This window comes from Ruditapes philippinarum, unplaced genomic scaffold (assembly GCF_026571515.1).
Source record: "Ruditapes philippinarum isolate M1 unplaced genomic scaffold, ASM2657151v2 ctg7270_1_1_1_1, whole genome shotgun sequence".
NCBI lineage: Eukaryota > Metazoa > Mollusca > Bivalvia > Venerida > Veneridae > Ruditapes > Ruditapes philippinarum.
The window spans coordinates 22,956-42,535 of record NW_026862062.1 but is presented as its reverse complement, the minus strand read 5'-3'; the positions used below and the strand labels follow the sequence as shown (position 1 = coordinate 42,535).

Below are 19,580 nucleotides of genomic sequence, written 5' to 3'. Positions count from 1 at the left end.
AGTATTCAATTTGAAGAAAAATCAAATATTTCTCTAAAACCAGATATATTTAGCTTCACAAAATTGTTTAGTTTGGAAAATCGATTAAGTAATGATGGAGAAATTAGTTGAAACATTACCTCGGATAAACTCGACGAACACTTATTACTTTCGTTTTCAATGTTTTGAGGGACTGTTTCCGGTGAACGCTGTACAACAGTGACAACTATTTTGACCACGTTACTTTATTGAGATATGTCTTTACAATAAATGACCGACTACGGAACCATATCAAAGACATTTACATAACAATGTTGATCATTTAAAGATATTGTAAATTTAATATATTCATTCATTCATTCATTCATTCATTCAAATTACAGGTAAAATGAGTGAAGACATTGTTTACATACCAGTTTATCTGTCACAAGTGAGACTGGCAGTGGTGACAGGTATTAAAGGTCAAACAGAGGGTACATGGAACGTCTTTCAACAGAAGTTAAATCATACTGCCAGTGATATAGAATTTGATAACGAATTTGGAAATCCACGTAAGATGACTATTTCTCTGAAAAGTCACATGTTATATTAAGCAGTGCTGGCGCTGAAATGCATATCCCACTTTATAGTTTTAGAAATGTTTTGTCCATATAGAAACTGGCTTGCATATGGACGTGACTTGAACAGTCAGGTGTTTGCGTTCGGACAGACACTATAGACATATTGAGACACACCTAGCACTTATAAGGATCTAATTTATTGTAGGGAATCTCATAATGTCACAATTTGTATTTTTTTAAGTTCACAAACATTATCTGAAATAAAGTGTTTGTAAACATTCGTTTATGCTAGTTATATTTTTCTAAATAATTTTGAATAATAATACATGGCTTTTTGTTATTACAACAATTTTTACCAGATTTAATTCGTTTAAGATTTGATTTGCTTTTTTAAACTATCGACTATAGACTGGCTCATTGACACGTTATTTATAATGTAGATAAAATTAGATAATGATAAAAATAATATGATATTTAAACATGGCACTTTCACTTCAGTTAAACGTTTATTCTTATCCTTTTAAGCTCTGTGACATGTTATACATCAGAAAAACTTTTTTATTAGAAAATTGGAAAACAGTGTGATTTTGTTTAAACAAAAACAAATACACAGAGTAAAGTCTAAAATTTTCCCCATTGCTGTATAGACAATTGCATATCTACAAGACGCCGCGTGCACGCAGCGTCTAAATATTTCGAAATGTTCCCTTAAACTGATGAATGGTTTCGTCCACATTGAACGATGGGCAAGCCAATTTAATGTATTAAGCGTTGTCCTTGTAGTTTAGATTAAATGGAATAATGCAATTTTGGTATTAAGGTAAATGATTGTCACTGTATATAACGTTTCTTCACAATTTTTATTACGCATGTTAAACTCGATCTACATTCTATTAAAGATATACTATGCTCAAATTTGATATCAGGAATTATTGGTTATTGCTACACAGTCTCATTGTAAATATAAAATAAATACGTTTGACTTCACACAAAGTAGATATTTTATGTTTAAAACTCTACACACTATAGGTGGTCACAATATGAATACATAGTGTCGTTTAAAAAAACTGGCAGTTTTTTTAAAGAAAATACCAACTTTACATGTCCTGTAAAAAAGAACGCGACTTCCAATACATAGTTAATTCGGTTTTTTATTCAAATTAGACATATTCAGTAAGGATTTCATAGGTTTTAACATATTTCTTTGATTAAAATATTGTACTCAAAGATGAGCATAGTATATCTTTAAAGCAGGCAAACATTTGGTGTTTTCAGATATTGCCGAGTATGACACTAGTACAGTTCACACTGGTAACACGTACACGTATATTGAACCGACATCTTACTGTAAAATTCTCAGTCTTGTAAGCAAATCACCACATAAATCATTTGACACTGCATCCTCGAACCAAGTACATAATCATCAAGATCAAGGCCAAGGTCTAAACGATTACGAGGAAATTGACATCACGGCGCGTGAGAATCAAACGACACTTGAACCATATGACAAGCTCATGATGTCACAGTCAAAGACAAGTCAGTTGACGTCAAAATTACATAAGCACAATAGAAAATATCATGTGACACCACCAGCGCTCCCAGAACGGAAGCCATTACCTGGTCTTCCTGCATTAGTTTCAAAGGATAATAGTGCGGAATCAATATATGAAAATGGTGTACCACGAACGAATTTAGCACCATCAACGCACACCAGCCCAAAACTTAAACCTAAGCCATCACCTGGAGCCGTGAGTAAATTTGTACGTGAAGTTAAAAGGCATGCTGACGTAAAGAAACTGAGTATCGACGAGGTTGTCGAGTATCTTAAAAAACTGAACCTAGGAAAATATGCTGATACTTTTAAGACTGAGCAAATTGATGGTCGACTGCTTATACAACTGGACAAAGACATGCTGAAAGAAGATTTTGATATGAAAGGTGTGGAGGCACTGAGACTTGTTACCTTTGCCAAAAAAGGCCACGTGCCATATTAGATCAGCCCGGGATTGGGTACTACTATCTGAACGTGATAAACTTTTCATTTGTTAAAGTTTTGTTTGTGAATTTGTAGCGTCGATGCCCACTTATAAGTAATAGTGTGTAACCAAGTGCTATTTCTAAGATTAATTGTTATTTTCCAAGAAAGACAACTCTGTCGACCTTGTTTGATTTTTACTCGTAACTTTGTATCATTATGTCCCTTTGACCAAATCTGCTATGTTTCCCTCCTAAAGTTATGGTCACCTGAGATCAGTGTTTGTATAATCAGAAGTTGTTGGTCATTGTGGCATGTACGAGTATATGTGTTTTTCTTACTTCGAAATCAGTATTTAAACATTAAGGTTTGAGTAATTTGGTATTGGTATATTCTTAAAAGAGCTTATGTCAACATAATAAAAACTTATTTCAATTAATAAGTTGTGGTTTTGATACAAATCATTTTGATAAATTAGTAATATTCTTGAGTGTTAGAATTCAAGATGACAGCATACTTCCTTGTCTTATAGTTATTCATAGAAATCACTGTTTCTATTTGTTATATACTGATGTTTGTAATTTACAGTTATAAATACAGCATAATTAACAGCACAGTGAGACAGACAGGTGTGAGGTTGCAAGAGTTTGATCCACAATTTGTATGTTATATTATGTTCATATGTAATTGGTTATATATTTTGGAACTATATATATTAAGGTAATTATTCTATAAATAACTGGTTAAGTGGTTACAAGATGCAAGAATATATCTAGATATGTGTTTTGTGTTTAGATTATACATTAAGAAAAGGTGCAATTCTTAGAATATTTAAATGCCTGACTGATCTGTTGATATAAGGGATTTGTTATATTTAAAGATATTATATATATTGAATCATATATTTCGTTATGGTCAGGAATGCTATTGCCATGCTAAAATATACTATATGTAAGCTATGCAAAATGTGTTGTTGATATGATTTTTATGTTTCATTGATGTACTGTATATAAAGTGTCTAGTACAGTTTTACTAGTAGCAGAAGACATGAGGTGTCACTCTATGCATTAACTAAGACACGAGCAAGCACCTTAGTGGAACCATAGATGCTCCCTAAGCTAGCTTGATAGCTTCCATGCATCTAAGAAGCTATCAAGCTACCTAAAAGAACGTTGGTGTTGCTACTTAGCAGCCGCCTGTACCCAAATTTGAATGGCTTTGTCCTAAACGAAAAAAAAAAGAAAGAAAGAAAGAACTAACGAACTAACGTAACAAAATCGATAAAATATTTTGGAAGCTGCATATCACAAGTAATATTAATTTAAAAAGCAGACGACATAATTATAAAGATATTTGAACAATTCCTTTGTAGAAAAACAGCTACAACTCAACAAAGGAAAGCTTACATTAAAAGAATGCAAATACAAATGGTCAAGCACAAATCTGAAAAGTCTTCACACAAGACTGAAAAGTGTCGACCGAAAAGAAAAAAAAGAAAAAAAAAAGAAAAAGATAATTATAAAACAAATAGATAAAAAAAATCATTAATCATATTCATCAGCCACTAAATCTACCCATTCGATTGCCATAGCTGTCTGTATCATAGTCTGCAGTATTCGTTATTCAGTCAGTACTTTTTATAATAATTTTGCTTTTTTTTGCCGGACTAACACATTATGTCAAGACTTGAAAAACACGCCCATTTTAAATACTTAAAGGGTTTAGAATTAAATGAATAAAATTTATTATGCCAATCATGAATCTTGTTTTTCAAAGAGGCTTGGAGCTAATATAGCTTAAGAGATTTTCCCTTCAATGATAATCTCACGTATAAATATAACTTAACGGACTTATGCTATGTCTGAATTTTGTTATATGTAAATACCAATTAGCTCTAATTAAGTTAAGAATGTTATTGTCTCGAGAGAGAGAGACAGCGATACACGGTAGAGAATCAATTAGCTGTCCATTATTGTCCTCATGATGAACTTTACACGACAATGAATAGATATTATACTGGAATGTCCCAATAACGATAATCCGATGTTTGCGGTGTTTTCCATCCCTTGTGACTGAGGGTTGAGCTCAGAATTGCTGCCACCGTTTATCCCTGCCGTTTATATTATTTTTTTGTTGAACATTTTAGTTAGAATTAGCATTACAAGGCTATAAATAACGTGTTAAAGATCTTTTATTTTGTAATTGAGGTTTTTACCACACTTAAGTGAAATATATATTATATGCTTATAAAACGATATTCAAACATCGAAGAATATAAAAAATATGTACTGCAAATATTTGTGCACATAATATGTAATCAGTAAAATATATGCATTCATTTCTTATTGAAAAATTTGACTTAGACTTTATCGAAAATAAATTTCTAATTACCTCCCTTTATTTACATGAAATGTTGAATTCGGTAATATCGTTATAACAAATGCTTTTTGGAACTTACAAAATTGATAAATCTGATATTGAGCATCATATTTATGATATAAAACCATAAAAAATGTGTTACAGGATCTTTAAAATGACTTTATTAATCAAGGTAGCTTATTTCAAGACAATGTGAAACATTAGACATAACAGGAAGAGAAGACGACATGGTAAAGTAGCGAGAATAGTAAACAGACAACTGTTAAATAAAGGAAACTGTATAAAACAGTGTAATCTATCATGATTTATACACGATAAAACTTTATCTCTTAGACAGTTCAATTACGGCTATGTAACATATATTCATTTAACATGAATCCAATACTTAACCATCGGTTAAAAACTAAAAATAACAATGAATTTCTAAACAATAAACAATTCTACTTCTTTATAAGATTTTTAAATTTCAAGCAACATGTGGTTCACTTTTATTAGAAATTCTGTCAGTTCTATTCATATGTGCAAAAATCATTACAAGAAAAACTTTAAGAACTATTCGTACCGTAAGTTAATTATAGAACAAGTAAAATGAATGCAAAAAAGTATTACTTGTTGAATTGTTTATGCAAAGCAATGTTACACATTTCATATGAGATTCTATCAGTATTTGTATTTTAATGGATATTATGCATTATCAGCTATGCTATAGAAGATTGTGAAAAAAGAGTGAAAAATAAATCTATAAAAAAAACTCTTCCCAATTTTAATCCTGAATATGCCTTGCTGTCCGTAGATGATTTTACCTATGATTATCTACCTGTGTAATAATTGCAGGATAACACCGCTCGGCATAAAGGTGCCGTCACGTGTGTAATTTAGACATATTCTGATTTTTTTCTAACAATGCATATATATAGTTTTGTCCAAATTAAAAGATGGAACAAATTCTATTTGAAATATTTAGAATGATAAAGGTTAAACGTTTTAAGTGAACATATAACAGCATCTTGTATATTTACATTGAATTTAGTAATAAATAAAAAGAACAACAGCAAAAAATAACAAATAAAACAAAAAACATTAGACAAAATGTCATTAATTTCAATATGTTTTAAGTTGAACGAAACAAGAACACGGTCAAAAAATCTTTTCACTCCAAGGGCAGCATAAAATACTACTATACTGATATTATAATAAGTTCTTTCAAACATTTCTTCCACGGTTGTATACGGTATCAATAGAACGATGTCTCACACAAGTTTGATTATGCCTGTTGACCTCAAAACGTTTCCCTAATAGCACATTAAAATGTGAATTCATCACAATTATATGACATGGAGAAGCCGTACAAACTGATGAGGGAGAAATTACCTCCTTCGACACCATGCCTGAATAAATTCTGAAACATTTGAAAAGGTACAACTTTTAAAATAAAATGAGTCGTTACACAAACTAATATGATCATAGCTTAAGGTAAATTGTCCTATAAAGGAAGGTCTGTATTGTCATATATAAATATGTGCCTATAAAAGACCAATGCGCTTTAAAACACAAACTACAATATTCACGAAAAGTCTAGAAGTACTAATTTGAAAAAAATGTCTACAGTTTGAAAATATAAACTATAATTTAAACTGAACAGAGAAAGTCATCCACATATTGCAAACGACACTTTCAATCCAAATAAATTACAAATTAAAAATATACAAAAAACCCTTACTGCGTTACTCACGCAGTAGAAATATTGTGATAAATACTGCAAAATAAGTCATTCATTATATGTAACATGTACATTATTACTTGAATCGTAAATAGTTTTGCTTTTCTTAACATCTAAGTACATTTTCTTAAGATTGATGTTCTTGAAATTAATTATATTGCTGATCTGGTTGCATGCAGCTTAAAGATATATACAAACTGTACATGTTTACATCTAGTAATACCACTTTTTAATTTTTGGTGTCCTGTTACTTTACCTAAAATGAACTAAACGGTCAAAAAGGAAAGCCATATTTTTACATATTTTTGTTCTTAGGCAGTAAATATAGTTATACAGTGATTAAGTATTTTGTACGGAAGTCAAAATACAGCTTAGTTTACATTTTGCTACCCTTTACTACACATTATTTCACATTTAGCACTGCTTTCTACCAGTGATAAGCATCTAACCTGTTTTAAATCAATAAAATACATGTACATTGATTGGCACATATAAAGATACAATAACGTTACCTTCATAATCAACTTTACCATCATCATCAACGTGAGCAAGTTTCATCATGTCATCAAACTCCCTGTCAGTAAGACATTCTCCCATTGTTTTCAATGCTGTTCTAAATGAAACAATTTAACTCTATGTTTTAACGATTAAAGAATTTAAATAATTATAGACTTAAATATAAATTACAAATACTTCTTCCCTTTATAAATATTGATGGCATGAACTGCTTTCCTCAATCATTTTAACTGTCTACATTTAATCTTTTATCTGTATGGTTTTCAGAAACAGTATTAAATTTATTATAAAGTTCGGTTAGATAAGATAATTGTTATGAATAATTCTTTTTTACAAAATTGACTCAATTTGATTTAACATATATATAAATTATCACCATATTGTAGAAACGCACAAATCAATTTGAATCAATTAAAATAAAAATCGAAACCTGCATATGTTTGATATGTTAATATTACAGTATTAATAGAATTTAGCTTGATTTATTTTTAACCAATATGAATTATATGATTTGGTTTTAAAATTCGGTGATCTTTACCATTGTCATATAATCTCTTCGATATACATGTATATTAGATATTTAATGTAATAACATTCAAAAATTTATTTGCATTTAATAATTGATTTCATTTTCTTAAATACTATATTGATAATAAATATTTTAATTTGAGATAATAAAAATACCTTAATTCATTTTCATCAACAAAGCCATTTCCCTCTTTGTCAAATGTCTGAAATGCCAAACGTATAACGTCCTCTTTTGTTGTGTAGTACCCGTCATCTTTTTAAACAAATACATAAAATTAATTTCAAATAAAATAAGTCATATATGTCAATAGTTGGTAAATATTGTGTTTATTTGTATGGTTAGAAACCCTTTACCTGTGGTAACCGGAAAATTAGTTGCTATTAGTGTAGAGCCCTGCAAGCTAGTAATATTCTCGAAAAAGGCAATGATAAGTTCCAAAACAGGTCGCTGGACAAATCCATGTAAGAAATTTAAGAAACTTAAGATTATGATTATTTTCACTAAATTTAGCTTGTTAAATGCATTAGAAGAGCTTTTAAAATCATATGGTTTTTTTCCAGCTTTTAATCTGTTTTATTTTATTTATCTTTATATGGTTACAAAATATTATCTTGAAACTTTAGTTTGATCAAATGTGCAATTATTTTTAACATCAACCAACTTATTTTTTCAATGGTGCGGACTCATTAAGATACAGAACTGTAAATTTGATGGACGTCAATTTGGTAGGTAGCTGGTAGTTTTATGTTAGAAAATACAACTACATTCACTACCAAATTGACGCTCAAGTAAATGTGTACAATTTGAAGAAGCAACTATACATACTGACTTTCGACATCTCTCGCTTTATGAACGTGAAGAATTCTTGAAATTTTATCTTTCCAGTACCTGTAATAGAGATCTATTTGAGATAGGCAAATGCGTACGTTTGGTGGAGCGGAAATATGGGCATTGGTTTAACAGTTTATTGTAACGACTTACACTTTTACAAGCGTACTTATTTTGTGACTTCAGCAAACATTTTAGCTGTATTTTCAGAACATCTATAGACTTAATAAACTTAATTACATTCTTTAAACGTTGGAAAAAATGTGTTTTAGCGAGTTGAAGGTTTATCCAACGTAGTACGTAGTTACTTGTAGTAATGGATAGTAACGCTGAAGAGTAGCTGTATATGGAACCACCGCCAGCATAAAAATTTTGCAAACGGATTGCTTAACCTGCTTTTCTTAAATGAATAATTTTACCAATTATACTACAAATTGAAAAATTGAAAGAGAAAAGAATATGTTAAATGCAAAACAAAAAACAACAAACAATAACACCAGCAACAAAAAACAACAACAACAACAAAAAGCAACAATAAACAACAACAAAAACAAAATAACAACAACAACACGCAACAAAAAACAACAACAACAAAAAACAACAACAAAACAACAACAACAAAAAACAACAACAACAACAACAAAAAAACAACAACAACAACAAAAAACAACAACAACAAAACAACAACAAAAAGCCCCAACAACAACAAAACATATTTATTACCATTAACATCGAGCACTTTCATTGCTATTTCTACCTCTTCATCAGTAGGACTCATACCTAGAAACATCATCGCCTTGCCAAGTTCTAGAGCTGATAATGTTTTACTGTTGTCCGTGTCAAACAACTGAAATAACTCCCGGATGTCTGTGTACAATATACCGTCAAAATGTAATTACATTTTCCCCATTATTTTTAAATTAGCAAATGTATATTTGTTATTTTATATACCTTTTCCCTATTATCTTAAATTAGTTAATGTATAAATGTTATTATATATATCCGTTAATATTTTCATAAAGTAAGGTTTGAAATGCTTAAACATCTAGAAGTCCAATACATTTATATTTTGAATGTTCTTAAAGAAATCTGGCAAAAAGTTCGGACAGTAACCATAAGCACTGTTTAATCAGGCATAACAAAAAGAATAGTCACATTTGTACTCTACGTGTTATCCATTCAAAATGATGAAATAAGGAAAAATGTTAAACTTTAAATTTAAAAGTCTAACACAACAAAATTGAAAATGCTGCAGACTCGGCTTGACTGGGCCTGTTCATGGGCGGCAGTGCTAACTACTGTCCACGGTAAATTGTTTTTGTTATGTTTGGAATTTGCACTCCTATATTAGTATTTTAAGAATCATATCTAAATGACTTAGATTAGGACAAAACTTGCCTGATTCAAAATTTCTTTCAGCCTTTTCGGTCTCATCTTGTCCTATAAAGAATAATAAATCGAACACAAATCAAAGTTTAAAACTAACTGGATAATCAGTGCGAAAATGAAACGATTATTTTCAGATACACATTTTTCATTGCAATATAATGCATTTCGCATCGCACAGTTGTAACCAAGCAGTAAATAGCTAGGTGTTTTAATAAACATCTACAATAAATCCAACACTATCTTTCGGTCTCAAATTTACTTAGAATGTCACAAGCGCACAAAATAGGCAACCATATACATTTCGAATTTTGTCCACCCCGATGCTACATCAAAACAAGAGCATAGCCTGCGGTGTTAACGCTCGTTTGTTAAAATTCCAACTGAAAAAGGGGCATAAATAAACAAGTATTGCTTTCAGAATCATGGCCCTTGTCTAACAACTGCACCTTGTCAAGATAAGCAAGTGCATGTATTCCATAATTCATGTTGATAACTTTGAAAATAATTTGCACGACGTTGACGACGACAACGAGGACGACAACAACGACTTCGCATTGATCATAATAGCTCTTTTTTTTCGAAACAGACGAGCTAAAATCACTTCGAGAAGGAAAACACGATGACAAACACTCAAAATGACCTCCTCTTAAATTAATTAAAAGTCAACATTGATTTTTAAAAGCATATCGATTAAGAGTGATAACTTTTTTCTTTAATTGTGTGGATCAATTTAATAATATTTTCTTTAAAAGTCTAAAAACAAAAAAGCCTAAGTGACTGACATTGGTTTATTGCTCTTATTGACATTACCTTCTTCTTTAGGTGTGTAGGTTCCTTCAGTACTGACAGTCTGTCAAATGAAAATAAAATTCATAATCTATAATAAATTGTTTCAAATTTACGCTAAAACAGTGAAAATTAATAATAATTATAGATATATGTTGATTTGAAACATGTGTACATTTTATTTTTACAGACGAGGCTGAAAACCTGTGTACTCTGCCCTTCGCCCTTTTTACTAAAATAACTTGGCATATTTCAATTTGCATAGAGAACAGTCTAGAGAAAAACTAGATTGTGCAGATAAATGCATCCCTCCAAACATTATTGATACTAAAATGCACAGACAATATGAAAAAGATACATTTTATCAAACGAACACTGAGAACTAAAACTTAACTTTAAACTAAACAGTTAACAAAACGTTTCTGATGAAATGAAATCGCATGTGATAATGACAAAAGACGAGAATAAAGATCAACAAGACAAAGGCAACGTTCACCGGACGCAGTCCATGACACACCAAAGCTACCACAACAGGGCACCCAGAAGGCACTAAACCAAAACCGGGAGTGGACATAGGGACGGCGTAAGGAGGAGAGGGACAAGTTATGTGTGAAATAATAAAAACGGGTCCATACACCTTCCTCCGACATTATATGATATCGCCAGAGTACGATCCGACATTATATGATATCGCCAGAGTACAATCCGACATTATATGATATCGCCAGAGTACAATCCGACATTATATGATATCGCCAGAGTACAATTTATATGTTTATATCTGAATACGAAAACAAAATTATGTTGACAAATGAACAAAGATTAGTTTACCTTTTCCGTGTTTGGTCTACAACAGTTCATCCTAGTTTATGTTGTTGCGTGTATAGTCCTGTATTGCTTATCCTTTAATCTGAATGTTTATCTTTTGATTTTTATCAATCAAACAGACCCTGTTTTTGGTTCGTTGTATAAACAGGTTATTGAAACAGTTTGATTTAAGTGACGTATTCTTTTATCACTATAATATTAATTGTGTCATCTAAATAAAATCAAAATGATTAAGAAATTAATACATTTGTTTTTTAAAAAGATATAGCTGTGTACCATTTTGGATAATTATACATTATACCATAAACTGTTTCTAAGCCAACTTCACGTAATATTAATAATAATAATAATAAGAAGAATAAGAATAATATATACAAGAGCTGTCGGTAGGACAGCACGCTCGACTATTCTAAGTGCTTGATAGTATGACCCTCCAATTATGACCCTAAGTGCATGTGTAATGTTTCAAGTAAATATCTTTGAAGAACTTTAACCTTAAACCAAAAGTTTCAAAGGGGAAAATAATTCTGCAAATATTGCAGGCACAGTTATAAAATTTTGCAAACTGATGTACATTGTTACTATAAAATAGTATTTTAAATTTCAATTGAATATCTCAAGCAATAATTGAGATATTTGACTTTACAAAAAAACTTTAACCAAAATTTCTAAGTTCCAAAGGGGCATAATTCTGTCAATATTGTAGGCATAGTTATCCAACTTGTCAATCTGATGTATCTTGTTACTATAAATAAGTATTGTAAGTTTCAATTGAATATCTCAAGCAATGATTGAGATATTTGACTTTACAAAAAACTTTAACCAAAAGTTCTAAGTTAAAAAGGGGCATAATTCTGTCAATATTGTAGGCATAGTTATCCAACTTGTCAATCTGATGTACCTTGATACTAGAAATAAGTATTGTAAGTTTCAATTGAATATCTCAAGCAATAATTGAGATATTTGACTTTACAAAAAACTTTAACCAAAATTTCTAAGTTACAAAGGGGCATAATTCTGTCAATATTGTAGGCAGAGTTATCCAACTTGTCAATCCGATGTACCTTGTTACTATAAATAAGTATTGTAAGTTTCAATTGAATATCTCAAGTAATAATTGAGATATTTGACTTCACAAAAAACTTTAACCAACGCAGACGCCGACGCGGACGCTGACGCCGACGCCGGGGCGACTACAATAGCTCTCATATTCTTCGAATAGTCGAGCTAAAAATGCAATGAATACTTAAAAGTTGAATAACCCGACTAGTGTTTTACCGACCTTTCTAAGTACTTGAATACCACATTTATTATTGTTCAGATATAATTGAAAAAAAAAACTCGTTATTTTCCTTTAAACATGATTACTCAAGTTCGAATGTGAAAGCTTCTTTAATCTAATATTAACCACTTTCAATATGGCGTGGTCCGAGTTGGGTAAGAACCAAAAATATTTGAGTTAAGAGGCAGACGTCTACAAGTCCACTATTTCTATAACCGTTGATGATTTAAACAATATATAAATTGACTTAAACATATACAATACAATATATTGAATAAACTTTTATTATTACATACTAAATTTAAGGACGGAGTGACCTTTATAATAATAGTTCTTATATGTAGTATTATTGCTTGTCTTGATAGCTTAATTCCAAACCTTTAACTCTTGTCAGGCTCTTAAGAGAACATTTTAAGAGCATAAATTATAGATATCCACGTTTCTTGTTTTTATATCCAATTTATAAAATCAATTTATCAAACATATGATTAAAACACACTGTTGTTCTTACTGTTCTATTTCTATCAATCCTTTTATAATGACACAGCAATATATCTGCTTGTTTCTTGTACGGAAATGTATGATAATATTTCAAAAGATAACCGCATGAGACAATACAAATGAGGAATTAACATAATAAAACAGTTACCAAGTATAGATCGATTTAATATATACTCATAAGTCCCATTTAGCATCATCTCTTGTTTCCGAATCATTTATGCAAATGTCAATTAATCTCAATTAGTTAATAAATGTCACCGTCTCTTTAGAGACAATGATGCAGCGTTAGTTCTTCCTTAAGGTCAAAATATTTCCGGAATGCATAGACAGTTGGGTAATTGTTTTAATTTGTACAAATTAATATTTTATTCGCTTCAATTAGGCGATATGAAACGGATATGATATTTCTCGTTATTTTACTTGTTATTGTGAAGATTATATGAATCGACTATTAATATTGTTACGATAATACGTAACTCATTTAATCACGATTTAAAGTGATTCTAAGTGTCACGTGGCCAATTATGAGTTGAAAAGTGATATTTTGTTTGTTTCATTTTACGCCTTTTCCCAACAGTATTTCAGTCATATAGGCGGTGAAAAGTGATATCACGATGAAGCAACTTCATATGGTTCCCCGAAATGTGCATCGATTGAGAAATATGTTGGTTTCCGGTGAAACATATGCTGGTAAAACTCCCATATGAGGACGGCATTTTCGGAAAATTGAACGTTGAGTTTTACAATTTTAAATTAAATTTGTAAATATGAATCATAATTAACTGCTTGTATATTTTCTCGATAATAACCAATTCATGTATTATCATTTTATTTTGTCTTTTTTGAGACTGTTTTGTTGTCGCTGGTTAAGGTGTGTCAAACATCCAACATATCTATTATGACCTAAAAGAGGCTCAAACACTATGCAATCACACAATCCTGACCCGTAATGATGTAAAACAAATCTGTAACGAATGCAGATAATTAAAGCCAAAATTCACATTGTGATCCATCTGTGGTTATGTGTTCCATATATATAAAAACAAAAAACACAGTCCATGAGTTAACTTATTTAATTATTTGCCAACCGGTTTCTCTTATGATCATCAGGGCAAATGGAACACATAACATATATATAATATATATATAAACACAAATCTTTCTTTTCACTTGAATCGCAAAAGTGAATGATCTTGTCACCTTATTCAGTCGGGCATACTATCGTTAAACTTCACTTACATTCACTTTCGGATTATTTTAATTTTAGACATTATAAAAGAAAATGACTCGGTAGGATTTAAGATGTATCTTTTCTGCACTTAAATGTGATATTCATATTGAGGTGGGTTGAAAACTATTATGCACCGGCCAATTTGCCTAAACTACGTAAAAAAGGCCAATAAACTTCCCGATCGGGAAGGATTTTGACGTTTTCTGCCTGATCGAGAAGCCTTGAAGGGGAAACACCTTGTTTCCGATCAGGAAGTATGCCCGACTGTTATAAGCTAAAGACTTCAGTACATAGATACTTGCGTATACCATAGACGAATTTTATATACAATTTTCGTTCTTAACGTGTATTTTATGAATCAGATGGAACATTTTATACTGATTAAAAGAAAAAGGAGATGTATGGACGACCTGACTCTTTATATGATTAACACGCTTAATGGCAGATATTTTTACTTTATTATCAAAAAGGATTTGTGTCTGAAAACAATAAATAAACGTCCCAAAATATACCATTTTACACCATACGGGTGTGAAACACCTCCTACTAACAACCGCGTGCGACGTCAACATTACTAATTTCTTAACCTGTGTACCCGTCCAAGTATACCCCATGCTGTTCAGTTTTTTATTTTCAATACATACAAGATGGGAATAATACCAGTTTAACCCCCGGGTTTTTAAATTTTAAGTAATATTTACGATATTAATGCAGTCAATAAATGGATATGTCTTAATTCATCCGTGTCATGGAGACGCTTGAAAAAAAGTAGTTCCTACTTACCCATAATTCTTGTGTTACCAACGCAACAGTCAGATACTTGCATAGGCTGCTACTTGCAGACAATACGCCTTTCCGAGACGTTCAAGAAGTTCAAAGTATAGGTAAAGCATTTAACAACGTTTATAATTTATGTACAACGTGTATGTTACTTGACTTAAAGCTTATTTAGCTCTTAATATAACTATTTACATCGTATCAGTTACTATTCCTTTATTTCTTTCCTGCATGTTTTTTGCCTTTATTAGACGTTCTCAACTTAGGCTATGCAATGCAAAATCTTCGTCGGAAGAGAATTCAGCACCCAAACATAATTGTCATGGCTGTAAGGATTCCTTGGAGTGGCTGAAGTTTGCTTTTTCTTCCTTTCCTTTTTGTCTCCTGAAAGCCTATAGGTATCGTATATTAGTTGATAAAGTACTACAGCGTTGTGTCTTCTTTTCTCAGTTTACTACAAGTATCTACGTAAAACAATAACAACAACAATGATAAACAATAATGACGTCACAGACGTCAACGTATCACAAAGCGCCATTTACGTACAAACTAGCGCGGGAAAGTATAATATGTAAATCTACGACATCCTGGGGGCCGCGAAAAGTAATAAATAGCACATGAAATTGCACGTATGTTATCAATGTATAAATCTGATTTAAAAGAAATGTATTACTTAATAAGAAAATGTTCATCATTTAAATCTGAAAGTCTCTGTTAACGCGGTGCATTCATTTCTTAGATTATTTAAATGATTAAGTGTATTTGAACTTTTTTCTTTTTTTTTCAGTAAGCTATTCTAAAGTCTCTATAAAATCTCGAATAATTTTCACAATTAATGATGTCTTTCATCTCTAAACATTTACAGATGAACGCCGTTGCACCGTACGATCTAATACTTGCATCTACGAAGATGTGCAAGGTTGTCCGACTGTCACTTCCGGTTTCGCCTGTTTCAGAGAAATATCTTCTCGGGAATTTAAATGTGGCAACAGTGTTCAAGTCTTTCGCTAGGCTTGACCATGACTGTTGAATATCTTCTGGGAGTGGTACATCCCACTCGTACATTTGTTTCCAAATGTCTTGTAATAGAAGTTTGGCTCGGGCGGTAACTGGGCATAGTATTCCAAGGGGGTCGTATATCTGAGATGAATATTTCAATATCACTCTCTTTGTTACATGAGAAGAAACAGGGATATCTCTCTTCACATAGGTCACTTCATCTGTTGACGGCTCCCAACGTAGACCTAGGACTTTTGTGACGTCGTCAGTATCTAATATGTTTACTCTGCCGGCTTCTTGTTGTAACATTTTGCTGTTGGAGTTCCAAGATCTCAAATTCATTCCGGCTTTGGACATCAAGGTGCGTGCTTCTTTAAAGTAATTAAGGCACTCTTCTTCTTCTTTAAAACTGGATATGACGTTATCGACGTATAAATCTCGACGTAATATTTCTGATACAGTCGTATGTGGATTTTTGTCTAAATGTTTTAGTATCGTTGCGTTGAGTATGAATGGTGAACAAGTTGCACCAAAAAGCACAACTTTAAAACGATAAGTTGAAAAGTCACTGTTGGGGTCATTCGGATCTTTCAGCCATAAAAATCTTGTCATATCTCGGTCATCTGTATGTAATCCCACCTGCAAAAACGCCTTTTCAATATCTGTTGTAACAGCATACGCATGCAGACGAAATCTCAGCAAAATTGAGGTGAGTTCATTTAAGACTGGGGGTGTTGACTGTAGGCAATCATTCAGGCTGGCATGGCGTGCTGTTTTACGGCAGCTACAATCGTATACAATTCTAATAGGTGTGGTTGAGGAATTTTTCTTTATAGGGTGATGTGGAATGTAATGGATGGGCTTTTTCGTCTGGATCTCTTTCTCTTGAACTCTTTCAATGAACCCTCGTCTCTCTTGTTCTGCAATGATATCTCCATATTTTCTTAGCATATCGGGTTCTCTGCTCAATCTTCGGACAGTACTTTCAGTGCGTTTCAGGACAATGTCATAATTTGTAGGTAGTTCCGGGTGTTCAGTTTTCCATGGTAACCGTGCAGTATACTTTCCATCTTTAAATTCAATTGACGTCAGATGATACTGTTGTCTTTCGTCTTCTAACTTCCGGTCTGTGTCATCTGATGTTATTCCTAGATTTTCTAGACTCCAGAAACGTTCTATTGATATGTCCTCTGGTATGTGAGACACCATCACGTTCAAAATCTGTTCAACACTTCTGCCACTTTTACTTGAATTGATCGGTCCAGACAGAAGGTATCCGATTTTCGATTTTACGGCAGTAGGCCCTGTGCCACGTATAACCTCGTCCTCAACAATATCCCAGTAAAAGTCGGCTCCGATTAGCAAGGAAATAGAGAACTCTTTATCATGCGTTACTGGATGTGCCAATTTTAATCGTTTAAGGTAAGGCAAACTTGAAATGTCGGAGCTATGTGTGTTATCTATAGGTGTCGCTATAGTCGGGACAATCAGTACTTTCAGTGGTATCTTCTGTCTTCTGTCTGTAACAAGATACACTGTAGCTTGGTCAAAGTGTTGCATCTGATTACTTTTGCCCCCAAATGCAGATATTCGGATCGTTTCGGATTTTTCCCTCTGTAATTGAAGCTCGTCTGCTAGAGTTTTGGTGATAAAACTTCTTTGTGCTCCTTCGTCAAAAAGTATGGTTGCTGGGCTACATATATCTTTGTAACAAACGTCAGCCATTGCTGTCTTAAGCAATAGCCCGGATCTAAATTGATGCGCGGAAGAATACATCACTGTCGCTTCAGATGTGTGCTGTGTAGAACTTTTTGCACTGGAATTTCGACCGCTATCAGACTTACAGCTAGTTGTGTGATGCTTTCTGTTACAATTCTGGCATCTCTTAGTGGATTTACACGTAAATACTTGGTGTTCACCTAAACAATTAAAACACAATTTTTTCTCTTTTATAACATTTAACTTTGACGCTACATCAGGATACTTCCGGCAATCTCTGGCTCTATGTGATTCCTCACAAAACGAACACTTAATTCCAGTTCTTGTCACATGCGCACTGTTCGAATTTCTGGTACTTCTTGCCCCAGTAAATAATGATGCAGTAGATCCGTAAGTTTGTACTTCCGGCTGAATCGAGTTGTATGATCCGGCTTCCATAATATTAATTTCGTTGTAAATAGCTCTACGTAAGTCACATAACAACCAAATCCTGTCACCGTGTCCTCTCGCGAGATTTTTTCTCATTTCTCCCGGAAGTTTGTCAAGCACAATAGGCACGAGTAAATCGCCGTAAGATTCTTGTTGCTGGCCCAAACTCTCCAGTGCACGAATGCATGTCTCCATTTTATCATAGAATTCACGAATATGATGTAAAGTATTTCTGGGGGCTGGTAGTTGAAGCAATGCTTGCATTGTTGCATGTATTATTTTATGTTTTTGGCCATATCTTTCTTTCAAAAGTTCTGTCGCACGTGCATAGTTTGTATTTGTAAGTGCAAAACCATCAATAGTCCGATTCGCCTCTCCTTCAAGCTGACTCTTCAAATATGAAAATTTTTGCACATCCGTTAAGTTACAGTTGAGATGAACAGTTGATTCAAACGAGTCCCAAAATGTCTGCCAGCTTAAAATGTCGCCATTAAATTTCGGTAATGAAAGTTTAGGTAACCTATGATACTGTGAACTTGCCGACATAAAAGAGTGATTGTTACCTAGGCTGTTCTGTGAACCAGCAAACTGAATATTTCCTCCCGGAAGTTGAACGTTGACATGACTTCCGGTCTCTCCACCTTCTGCTCCGTCAGTAAAGTTATCCCGCATATCGTCTGCTCTTATATGACTTATTGCTACATGATTCTCGGTAATTTCACTCGTACGACCGTCTGTCTGTGAGTTCATTTGACGATACGCTCTAAGTTTCCGTAACTGAATCTCGAGTTCAAGCTTATATTCTTCAGTGGTAATGAGTTCTTCTTCGATATCCTCGACTCCAGTTTGAGATAGAATCTTCTCATCGAGTACATCTAATGTATTTGTCTTCGATTCGAGGGCCTCCAGAATAGCGTTGAATTCTATTTTGTCTGATTTCTCCTTCGCTTCTTCGATTTTGCCCAAAAGCTTCGAAATAACGCTTCTGTTGCCGCTACGTACTAAAATTAACTTCTGTAGGTTCATCTTTGTTAGGTCACGGCACCAATATCGTATATTAGTTGATAAAGTACTACAGCGTTGTGTCTTCTTTTCTCAGTTTACTACAAGTATCTACGTCAAACAATAACAACAACAATGATAAACAATAATG

At 32.6% G+C, this 19,580-nt stretch overlaps 3 protein-coding genes across 7 annotated transcripts; 1 reads left to right on the top strand and 2 right to left on the bottom strand.

The window, feature by feature from the left end:
* The first annotated feature begins 360 nt into the window (after positions 1-360).
* LOC132717804 (uncharacterized) lies at positions 361-3,434 on the top strand. The gene is made up of 2 exons (XM_060701367.1): positions 361-530; positions 1,815-3,434. Exons 1-2 carry the CDS (start codon positions 368-370, stop codon positions 2,531-2,533), a joined length of 882 nt encoding a protein of 293 aa, XP_060557350.1. The 5' UTR covers positions 361-367; the 3' UTR covers positions 2,534-3,434.
* Positions 3,435-5,379: 1,945 nt separating this feature from the next.
* LOC132717807 (calmodulin-beta-like) lies at positions 5,380-13,619 on the bottom strand. Of its 5 annotated transcripts, none has more exons than XM_060701372.1 (9): positions 13,150-13,619; positions 11,493-11,611; positions 10,686-10,725; positions 9,885-9,926; positions 9,210-9,353; positions 8,484-8,546; positions 7,814-7,910; positions 7,126-7,226; positions 5,380-6,292 (listed from the first exon to the last, which is right to left on the bottom strand). In XM_060701372.1, the coding sequence occupies exons 2-9, from the start codon at positions 11,520-11,522 to the stop codon at positions 6,261-6,263; spliced, it is 549 nt and encodes a 182-aa protein (XP_060557355.1). In that variant the 5' UTR covers positions 11,523-11,611; positions 13,150-13,619; the 3' UTR covers positions 5,380-6,260. The 5 variants fall into 5 exon arrangements, with proteins under 5 accessions (XP_060557355.1, XP_060557356.1, XP_060557353.1 ...); XM_060701373.1 differs by having other exon boundaries at positions 13,283-13,619; XM_060701370.1 differs by having other exon boundaries at positions 11,493-11,700; positions 13,068-13,617.
* A 2,444-nt stretch (positions 13,620-16,063) lies between these two features.
* On the bottom strand, positions 16,064-19,453 carry LOC132717803 (uncharacterized). Its single transcript, XM_060701366.1, has one exon. The coding sequence runs from the start codon at positions 19,451-19,453 to the stop codon at positions 16,064-16,066; it is 3,390 nt and encodes a 1,129-aa protein (XP_060557349.1).
* Between the last annotated feature and the right edge of the window lie 127 nt (positions 19,454-19,580).